We start from the raw sequence: 11,504 nt of genomic DNA on the forward strand, positions 1-11,504 counted from the left end.
ATATGTCGTAGGGTTTCAGCACGACCAATGCCGAACTTATCTTTGATTAGTTGGCTAATTACAAACGTGTTATCTTGCCTATGGTCATGGTTAAGGACTTGAATTGAGGATATGTGTGCAGCTGTATATTTGTTGATCTTGAAAATATCACAACCATCCATTCTAACTGCAGGTACTCCCCACTTACATGTCTCCTGGATACATCGGACACTATATAGTTTTTTGTTTCATTTCCTAACCTGCAACTCGAAATTATTCTTTGTGGCCAACTTAACAACCTCATTTTCACATAGTTCTTGCAAAAGAAAATTTGGCCTTCCTCAATATCCAATCCAGAAGACTGCAGTTGTATGATCAGGTCTCCATTTCTCGTGGTACTCGTAGATGGTTGAACTTCAGGAGGAAAACTCTCTTCTATTGCCTCAGTCCTCCGATGCACATTACCAATAAAATGACCAAAGTCATTAATGAGAATCGGGGTCGGAGTAAGGACAAAACCACCCCTTTCAGTGGTCGGAGTCTCATTCACAATGTTCTCATTCAAACCGTTCTCATTCACAACATTGTCATTACGACCCCATTTCTAGCCATGAGTATACAAATCCCATGGATTCATGTTGTCATCTCCCATCGACACCACCAATGGAGAAGTTCTGGTTCGTTATTAATAACACCCACATGCATTGGTTCGCATTCTACCTCTATGTCATCAATTCTGCCACTTGATGGATTTTCTTAACAATTATGAATATCGATGGTTTGTTACAATCCAACTCCAAAAGCATAAATTTATCGTCGTGGTCATTCATAAAAAATACAGAAGGACATTCACAATCCAATTTATATTTCACCCTCATTATCAAGTTGAACTTTGAATAATTAATTTACATAAGGTCAAACAATCAACCTCTTAATTCACTATACTTCAATGTCATTGGCACTAGGATACCCTTCAAACATCCTCCATTATAGCAGTGTTCCTTCTCATCCCATGACCCTCCATATAGATCAAATAGCTACTTCTCGTCCATCCTTCAATACACAAACGAGTAAATTTAAAATTTTAGATTATGTAAAACTCTCGTTTCTTTTCTTGTTCATTTTTCTCCTTTAATAGATTGTACACGGTATTTCCTTCCTCATGTTGGACCAGCCTCTCTCTCGTTTCTTCCTCTCGCCTATCTATAGTAGCATAATACTAACTCTCAAACTGTTCCTATCACGACTCGTACAATTTAAGTAAACGAGAAACAACACAGTGCATGTTTATACTTGGAGTGTGAAATTTTTGGTATGTGTTAATTCAACAACGATTAGAACGTTACAAATTCGTATTTTTTGGTTGTAGCTAAATGTTATGAGTTTTTTTTTAAGCGAGAACGTTTTATGTGAATGAATGATACTCTATTTGGTCAAAATATTTTGTCATCTTAGTGGGATTTAGCGTTCACAACACTTTTCATTAAATTGATTTGAAAGAATTGTGGATTTTTCGAAGTAATTAGAAATTCGTACAATGACTATTAATTACATGCAAACTAGTGGAAAATTAATTACAAGAACAAAAGGAATGAACAAAGGGAATGAGTGTGAAACGAGATGAACAAGTGAGAAAATGAGATGCACACACATCTCTAAATATTTTGAGATTAAACGAACATTTTATATATGACCGACGTTATTAAAAGACTAAAATTCAAGTGTTTTTTAAAAATTGGTCAAATTTCGAATGAGCCCCAAAATTTGACCATGCGTACGAAATTCACATCTTTGTTGGGGACTGACGATGGACTTTCCCCTCTTTAGCTTCCTTCTGGTCTGGGGGAAATGAGAAAACTCTTGGGTTCAAGCCCACTCGAGATCGTGTTTTGTTTCTTCATTTCCTTCGTAGACGCGGAGTCAGAGACGGAGTTGGATAAACCAAAGCAGATCGATTGTTAATTCAACAGGTACCATTCGAATCATGCCTACATTGAAGATCTAATTTATTCATTGTTCCCTTATTCTTCTTGATCCAATTTGTTTTACAACTTTTCTGAACTGGGTTTTGTTTCTTGATTGAAGCTATACTCTGTCTATGTTTATATGACGCGGAAGCTTTAAGGCTGAAATCTCGGTAGAAAAATGGAGTGGAACACGATTCATCATCTGGATCTACGGCATGTAGGGAGAGGTCTAAAACCATTGCAACCTCATGCTGCCGCATTTCATTCCCATCAGGCGCTCGTTGCGGTCGCCATCGGGACTTACATCGTCGGTCAGTAGTTATTTCTGCTTCACTTCCTTTGTGAACTATTTCATTTGGTTCCACTTCTCTCTCTAACGCCAATTAAGCGGTTTAATCCTGGATCTTACGATAATTGGGTAAAAGTTCTAATGACAAGGTCACTCACCAATGTTATAGGCTGCTGACTTATGAAACGTGATGATTATGCTTTGTTAATCAACTTCTAATGTGGAAATATTTGATGATGAAAGTTGAGCGGAAGAAGGGAACTTGAGAGAGCTGTGTAGTCTTTCTCGTGGACTATTTTGCTCGGATTGGGAACATGTGTAGTCTTTCTCGTGGACTATTTTGGTCGGTTTGGGAACATTCTGTGATCATATAAGTCATGATACCATGCTTGTGGCCATGTTGGGAACTTGAGTGGTCTGATCATTACTAGGGTTTATATGGTTGTAGTAGAGATTTTTTATTTTCTTTTGGGAAGAGAAACAGAGAACGGATATTGGATTTCATTAAAGTAATTGAATTTACATAAGGCTAATTGGAGCTACAAGAAACACCTCCCAATCGGTACAAATATCACTAGGAGAGTAGTTACAAAAAAAAAAAAAAAAAGAAGCTGGAATATGGTTGTAGACTTGTACTTGCTACTTAGCTTGGCAAAACTACTATATTTTACATGGGTCAGGTCTCTGCTCGATCTCTTTTTTGTTAAAAGGAAAATTAATTTTTGACACGGTTTGTGAATAATAGGTAAATGTCATAATGAATGGCTGTAATGGTATAAACTTAGCGTCTGGCAATCGTATTAATCAGTTTTTGAAAAGCGTTTCTTGTTGATGCATATTTCTTTCTGGTCATGCACTCTGTTGCCTTTTTGAATGAGGTATCTTTACGTTACTTTGGTCACAGAATGTGATGCATTAACTGGTTGCAAGATCTCTTCCCTTGACATTGGGGCTCGAGTTGTTCGCATGTCTTATAGCCCCACAAGTGGGCATGCTGTGATTGCAATGCTTGAGGTTGGTTCATTATATATGAGTTTTTTCAACATTATTTTGTTTTTTGTTTCCCTTTTTTCTCTATTATTGTTATTTTTTTTACAATGAAGGAACCAAATTTTATTGGGATAAATGAAAGAATAAAAGCAATAGTATTTTTAGAGAGGTGGAGATGTCGTGTGAGGAGGTTTGGGAGGTTGTTAGGGTTAATGCCTCCTTGTATGCCTTAGTTACGCAACCTTTTTGTAATTATGAGCTAGGTTCTATTTTGTTGAATTGGAGTCATTTTCTAGTTAGCTGACATACTCCAATTTTGTTGAGCTTGTTTTTTTATATATCTTTTATATTCTTTCATTTCTCTCAATGAAATCTCAGTTTCTTACTAAGAATAATAAAAGAAAGCAAGGGTCATCCAAGGGATGAGCTGAATTGAAAGGGAGTGTGAATCATGATTTAGATAGTGAGAGAGAAGAGAAAAATGAAGATTTAATTATCTCTAGGGTTTTTTCTTTTGCCTTTTTATGTTTTTATTATTTTATTTTTAATCTATTATGTTTTGGATGTTTAGATTTAAGTGGACTTTTAAATAAAATAAGTTGTGGGTTGGGTTTCTTAAGTGGTTGGGCTTAAATTAGAAAAAAAAAAGAAAATTCAGTGTATCCCCTCCACATATCTGGAAGGGGATATGCGTATCTTAAAATAAAAAAAAAAGTGAAAAAATTCAGATACTTCAAATCACGTATTGGACACGTATCTCCCACATATTTGGACTATTCGTATCAAATATGTATCCAATTCTCCGCCCAATTAGAAGTATTTGTGCTTCCTAGCCTATCATAAATATTAATGCAAGCATGGTCAATCTCCTAAAGCTACTAATAAGCTTTTTTGGCGGAACAATTCCCGAATCTTTTTTTTTTTTTTTTTTTAGAAATGGAAACAGAACTTTTCATTGATATAATAAAAAACAATGAGACAAAATATCAAACCAAGACAATTAAAAGTTGAGGATTAGCAGGTACATCCAGACATCTTAACCATGTTGATACCCCCATAGCACCCTCATCATTTCTAATACGAGATATAGGGGTTCCGAGATTACAAAAATACTAAATCGCTTGATTACATAGAAAATAAAAATGCATTTCAATTAAGACAAATATCCTAGATGGAATAATCTTTAGAAAGCTTAGATTGTGAACTCCAAGAAGAAGCTAAGAGTAACGACTTCCAAATCTGCTGATAAAAAAAAAGCATATTTGTAAGGACTTGAGATTGTGTGAACCTGTCAAAGAAGTACTAAAGGATATGGAGTTTATCTATTCGGGGAGTAAGATCAAATATTTCCAAAGGAAATTGCAGCACTCAAAAATCATATTTAGGAGATGTATGCAATTATTGTCATAAGCTAGGTCATATATATATATATATATATTTGATAGAAACAACTTTGATTGAGAAAGAATGAAAGAATACAAAGGCTTAAAAAAAACAAGTCCACAAAAACAATCATGGTTCATAAGCTAGGTTATACAAACCATGATTGCAGGAAACGGTTGAAATAAGGGTCGGAAGTTTTAGTCTTCATAAGTTGCATCCACTTTTAAGAGTCCTTGACGATTTATGTAGAGGAGTTTGCTAAATTTCAAAAGTATCAAGAGTTATTGATGGCATTCATCTTCTACTTCTATTATTGTTATCATCGAGTCAAGTAACACATCTAAATGTCTTTCTCCCTCCTCTTCGAAATGGGTCATTGACTCTGACACTATAGATCTAAACTAAAAGAGAATTTGATCTCTGTCAGTAAACGTGACCTTAATTGTTGTATCTTATTCTTTCCTAGTTATTGCTCATTAGGATCCTAACAAAAAGAATGGTTGACCCTCCTTTTGAAATCACTCAAATCGTAAACCAATTGAATTGATGCTTTCCTTGCTTCTTTTCCACTTCCTCTATTTATAACCAAATTGATATTAGAAGAATGGGGCTAATTGAATGATGTAAGGAGAATGAGGCTAATTGGGTAATTGAGTAAAAGTCTAGGTTAATTCCCTTTTTACTCCACTTGTATTTAAAACTCTATAAGTAGGAGTCTTCTCCCTCATGTATGGACAACAATTGAATAGTACTTTTCCTTTAAGAATTCTCTGAGATTTGTAGTCTACACCAAATTGGTATTAGAGCACCCTTGTCAAGGGACCTAATGGTAGGTAAAGGCTCTGGTAAGTTCTCCGACCCTCAACCTAAGATGCAGAATCATCTCTCTATACTTCTTCTCAAACCTTGAATTGACAAATTGGAAAATTAGAAACTTCTATGGGTGGTTTATTGGATAAGATGATTGCAATGCAAACTTCAATGGTTGGTATGCAACAATCAATGTGGAAGTTAACCTTGGAAGTTGAAAAGATAGCCAATAATCAACCAAGAATCCAAGCTAACCCTATTTGCAATCAAGAAAATCTTAAAAACAGAGTAGATTCTTCAAGAACGTCAACAAAGGCAAGAAGATGTTCAACAAGTTCTTCAAAGAAACCAAGAACCAGCAAGATTACTTCAAGAGTGCAAAATAGAGATGTCCCAAGGCCTAAACTCATTTCATACCATCTTCAAGTTCCCGTTTGTCCACAAGTAAGACCAATTCCACAACATTTAATTGGTTTTGATTCAAAAAAATTAGAGGAAGAAGAAGTTGGTTGGCAAGGTTTTTCTTGGTTTCCATATGGAAATCATGAGCTACAACACCGATTCAATAATGTCAAAGAATGGGTTCAAGAATCGTTTCATGATCAAGTGGGCATTCAACCCAATGACCAAGAACAAACTGCTGTCCTTCAAGACCATCAAGGTAACCAACATCGAGTGGCCATGCTGCAAGAACATCAAGATGGGAGAAAACGACCTCGATAACAAAGGCATCCTGAACCTCAACGTTTTAATGTAGTCAGAAACAATGAAGAAATGGGAAATCAATTTCAAGAATATCAAAATAGTTACTTCTTTTTCAAGAAACTTATCCAACTTACAATTATGGTTACCATCATCACCCACAGTTCAAACATCATGACCAAGAACCTATCCAGGAATATCAAGATTGGCAACATCAAAACATGAATCATCAATCTTGGCGCCAATTGTGGATTATAGAATGAAAATTGACTACCTTGCTATTATCCGGGCCTATGGAGGACGGAAAGAAACTGAGAGGAACATTGGTGGATATGACTTCTGTTGGAAATTCTTCCTTTCTGTACAATCATAGAAGGCTATTGATTCACTAAGGAAGGAGCTTTTTTCTTTGCTGAAAGATACTAGCTTGGTCAATGGGCACTCGAACACCTACAATGCTTGGAGTCTTGATGCTTGATGAAAAAATTATGTCTTGGACCTTTTTTCATAATATTTTTGTTCAAGACGTAGGAGGTTGGTTTGACCATACTCTGTTGAACGAGTTTATTTTATTTCTTGATCGTTTCATTGTTTTTTTCTTTTCAAAACTTGAGGACGAGTTTTCTTTTTGGAGGGGTAATTGGGTAAAGTCTAGGTTGAATGATGTAAGAAGAATGGGGCTAATTGGGTAATTGGGTAAAGTCTAGGTTAATTCCCTTTTTACCCCCACTTGTATTAAAACTCTATAAATAGGAGTCCTCCCCCTCATGTATGGACAACAATTGAATAATACTTTTCCTTGAATAATTCTCCAAGATTAGTAGTCTACACCACAATTAGCATAAACAAACTCTCTAACTGATTATTAGTATATCTCTATTTCCTATTAGGTCGATAGGACTCAAGTGATGTTTGGTCCATCGTTAGGCTCTATGTTTCTCATTGGACTTAAGTGACGGAACTTCTATATAATTACTCTTTATGTCTCATTTTACTTGACTAGAGCCATTTTCTTTTGTTTCGTTCCCCTTTTAAGGGTTTGATTTTTTTTTTTTGCATGCTCTTATATTATTTCATTTTTTTCTCTGGGAAAGTTTGGTTATTCATAAAAAAGAGAGAACTTCTGTGGGTTGCGAACGCCCCTTTACTCAATGGAGGACTTTGTGGTTAATAGGAGGTTTAGCTATACTATAGAGCCTACGTTGTAAGTTCTGATAGAATCATGGATGATCAGAGGGTTGGATAACTTCAATCTAGGTTACCAGTATTTCAAAGGTTTGTAACATTTCTCTATCTTCCTCTCTCTCAATTAGCCGGGTTATGGAGATCTTTTTTGCCCTTTTTAAGGGTTGTGCGGTGTGTGGTTGGGGAGTCTATGTTAGAATCTATTTCTGATTTAGTAGGTATAGTAGCTGGAGGAGTTGTAGAAATATTGTAGAGAAGTAAGAATGCACCAAGTCAATGTAGGAAATTGTTTAATCCTAGTTTCTTACCTTCCCTTTTGTAGGATTGCACAATTAGATCTTGTGACTTTGACTCAGAGCAGACATGTGTCTTGCACTCCCCTGAAAAAAAGATGGAACAAATTTCATCTGATACAGAAGTGCATCTTGCTTTGACACCCCTACAACCTGTTGTGTTTTTTGGATTCCACAAAAGAATGAGCGTGACAGGTCAGCTACCATCAATTAATAAATTTCAATATTCTTCGTGATTATTCATTTTTTGCTTGTTAAGATGCATGATTGCCTGTGTAACTGTCGAATATTTGTTGCTACATGATAGTTGTTGGAACGGTTGAAGGGGGTAGGACACCAACAAAAATTAAGACCGACTTGAAGAAGCCTATTGTGAATCTTGCATGCCATCCTCGTCTACCTCTATTGGTAATATTTGCATTTGCATCCTTTGTATAGTTTCAAATATCTTCTTTTCTGTTGACTGACACTATAAGGATCTTTTCTTTTTCCTTTGCATGCAGTACGTGGCATATGCTGATGGTTTGATTCGAGCATATAACATTCATACTTATGCTGTTCATTATACTCTGCAACGTGAGATGAGAATTCTTTCTTTTTTCTTTGTTTGGATGATGCACACTGTATTTATGAAAGTAACAAACATTTTAATGTCATTTTGCACTCAGTTGACAACACTATAAAACTCATTGGTGCTGGAGCATTTGCATTTCATCCAACTCTGGAGTGGATTTTTGTTGGTGACCGAAGGGGTACTCTTTTGGCATGGGATGTTTCAACTGAGAAACCTAGTATGATTGGAATGTGAGTCATTATGGTTACATGTTCCACTTGCATGCTTTACATGCCATCAAATTGATTATTTAAAATTTCCAACTTCTGGTTGTATCACTAAGAAGTAGCTTATTTCTTCCTTTTCATTATTGCTAGATTAAAATTGGTGCTCTAGAACTTCTAATGGCCGTTTGGCCCACCAAATTCTTAAGTTGGTGTAAACAATTCAACTTCAATAGTAAACACTATGAAGTTGCACATTTATCGAGTAACTCCATTTTCTCATTTTTTTGTACTATCGAGGGTCTCCATCTTCTCCTCTATCTCTACTTTTCACATTTATCGAGTAACTCCATCTTCTTCTCTTAATCCATTTTTCAACAATTGAGGAACTCTATACCCTAAACACAAACCTACTAACTCCAACATTTAGATGAGTTGGAAGATAAAACTGCCCTTAATGAGGATCAACTTATGTGGCATTACCTTCTTCATAAACAGATTGAAAACCTGACCATTCAAGATCACATTCATTGGCAACAACGTTGTAAGATGAAATGGTTTCTTGAGGGTGATGAAAATACTAGGTTTTTCCATAGAATTGTTGCTGCCTGCCGCTATAAGTCTTCCATTACAGAAATTCTCTCCTGGGATGGTCATAGTCTTTTGACTACTCAGGATATTGAGACTGAATTTTTATCATTCTATGCATCTCTATTCACAAAAGACTTGGGTCAGCGTTTTCTTCCAACTAATCTTGAGTGGAATCCTATTTCATCCTCTCAAGCTATAGATCTTGAGCGTCCTATTTCTAAAGATGAGGTTTTTGCTGCGGTTTCCTCCCTTGGTGTTAGTAAATCCCCTGGTCTAGATGGTTTTACAGTTGAGTTTTTTAAGTTTTCCTGGACTACTCTTAAATCTGATATGATGTTAATTATTAATGATTTTTATGCGTCGGGGTTTATTAATGTGAAGCTGAATGAGACTTATATCTGTCTGATACCTAAGAAGGTTGATTCTAGATCTGTTTTTGACTATAGATCTATTAGCCTCATTCCATGTGCCTACAAGATCATTGCTCGTGTTTTATCAAATCCTCTGAAGAAGGTTCTTCCTTTTACCATTGCTGCCGATCAGCTTGCTTTTGTGGCTAACAGATAGATTCTTGATGTTTCTTTGATGGCTAATGAGCTTATTGATGATTGGAATAAGAGGAATAAAATTGGACCTTGAGAAAGCCTTTGATACAGTTGATTGGGATTTCCTTGAATCTATTCTTCAGATCAAAGGATTTGGTTATCGTTGGCGCACTTGGATTAGAGGTTGCATAACTAGTGTGAATTATTCCATCATTGTTAATGGCTACCCCCGTGGCAAGATTATCCCTTCATGTGGAATACGTCGGGGGACCCTCTCTCTCCCTTTCTATTTATTCTAGTTGCTGATTGTTTCAGTCGTCTTCTTGACCACAACTCCATATTGGGTCTTATTGTTACTCATCCTATTGGTCACTCGACCTTTTCTTTGACCCACTTACAGTTTGCTGATGACATTTTATTGTTTTCTACTGCTGATAGATCTGCCTTGCGGAGTTTGTTTGACATTGTCCACATTTTTGAACGTGCTTCGGGGCTCAAAATCAACCTTGCTAAGAGTGAGCTCCTTGGGATTCATGTTTCAGATTCTGTTTTAATTGGTTGTTGTGTTCGTTTGGTTGCAAAAGAGGTTTCTAGCCTACATCTTTGGGGCTTCCATTGGGTGGCAATTCTAAGTCTGTTTCGTTTTGGCAGCCCGTGGTTGAGAGAATTCATCATAAGCTCCATAATTGGAAGTATGCTTATATATCGAAAGGGGGTTGCCACACTCTCATTCAAGCCACTCTCTCGTTTTCATACTTATTATTTGTCTTTGTTCTAGGCTTCCTCATCTGTTATTGGTTGTCTTGATAAGTTGGTTAGAGATTTCTTTTGGGAGGGTTCTCATGGTGATGGAGGCTTACATAATGTGAATTGGGCGATTTCTCAGCGTCTTCGATTATTGGGTGGTCTTGGCATTGGTAACTTTACATGTCGAAACTCTGCTCTTCTTACAAAGTGGACTTGGCGTTTCCTATCTGAGCACGATGCTTTATGGAGAAAGCTCATTGTTGCTAAATATTATTCCATTGATTGTGTTTGGCCCTCGCCCATTTCTGGTGGCTCTTCCAGAGCTCCTTGAGATATATTTGTACTTTTACTGATCTGATTGCCAATTGGATTCGATGTCGTATTGGTGATGGGTCTTCTACATCTTCATGGCATGACTCTTGGCTAAGTTGTGGTGTCCTTGCCAATGCTTATCCCAAGCTCTTTCGTCTTGTTCAACAACCCGAGGTTACTGTTGCCAATGTTTGGATTTCTTTTATCTCTACTTGGAATTTGAATTTCCGTCATAATCTTACTGAGTTGGAGATTGTTGAATTGGCTTCATTATCTCTTCACATGGCATCTATTTGCTTACGTTCCACCTCTAATGCTTGGTTGTGGCCTATTGATGCTTCTATGGGCTTTACTGTTAAATCTCTTATGACTGATTTGATGAGTGATATAGATTTGATTTTGACTGACCTCTATTCAGTGATTTGGAAGGATAAATATCCCAAGAGGATTAAAATCTTTCTTTGGGAACTCAGCTGGGGTGCCATCAATATTGCTGATCGTTTGTGGCGTCGAATGGCTTATATATCTCTCTCCCTCTTGGTGTTATATGTGTCATAAACATACTGAATCGCTGGTTCATCTCTTTTTCCATTGTTCTTTTGCTACGAGCTTTTGGGATCTTCTCTTGCCTGCTTTTGGTTGGTCCTTCACTTGTCCTAATGATATTTCAGATGGCTTTGGCTTCCGTTTTTGTGGGTCATCCCTTCGGTGGTATTAAGTAGGTGCTTTGGTTGGCCTTCATTCGTGCGTTCCTTTGGTGCTTATGGTACTTGTTCTTCTACGGCTCGATTTTTAGATCTTGTTATGTCTACTGCTTTATCTTGGTGTAAATTAAAGCATCCTTTCACTCACTTCGGTTTATCTTTTTTAGTTAGTAATTGGAGATCTTTATTGTTTCTTGGGGTTATCCCCTTATTTATCAATGAAATTGTCT

At 36.6% G+C, this 11,504-nt stretch overlaps 1 protein-coding gene across 2 annotated transcripts in view; it reads left to right on the forward strand.

Annotated features, from left to right (window-relative positions):
• Positions 1-1,735: 1,735 nt before the first annotated feature.
• Positions 1,736-11,504, forward strand: part of LOC120088266 — a 31,274-nt gene continuing 21,505 nt past the window's right edge. Inside the window, exons 1-7 of one of the 2 annotated variants that reach the window (XM_039045420.1) lie at positions 1,736-1,949; positions 2,065-2,257; positions 3,140-3,249; positions 7,628-7,793; positions 7,906-8,006; positions 8,102-8,174; positions 8,267-8,402. In XM_039045420.1, the coding sequence (XP_038901348.1) occupies positions 2,125-2,257; positions 3,140-3,249; positions 7,628-7,793; positions 7,906-8,006; positions 8,102-8,174; positions 8,267-8,402 (719 nt within the window). In that variant the 5' untranslated portion in view covers positions 1,736-1,949; positions 2,065-2,124. Of the gene's footprint in view, positions 1,950-2,064; positions 2,258-3,139; positions 3,250-7,627; positions 7,794-7,905; positions 8,007-8,101; positions 8,175-8,266; positions 8,403-11,254; positions 11,337-11,504 lie in introns of those variants that run through there. The other variant, XM_039045421.1, reaches the window with a different exon arrangement.

This window comes from Benincasa hispida, chromosome 10, assembly GCF_009727055.1.
Source record: "Benincasa hispida cultivar B227 chromosome 10, ASM972705v1, whole genome shotgun sequence".
NCBI lineage: Eukaryota > Viridiplantae > Streptophyta > Magnoliopsida > Cucurbitales > Cucurbitaceae > Benincasa > Benincasa hispida.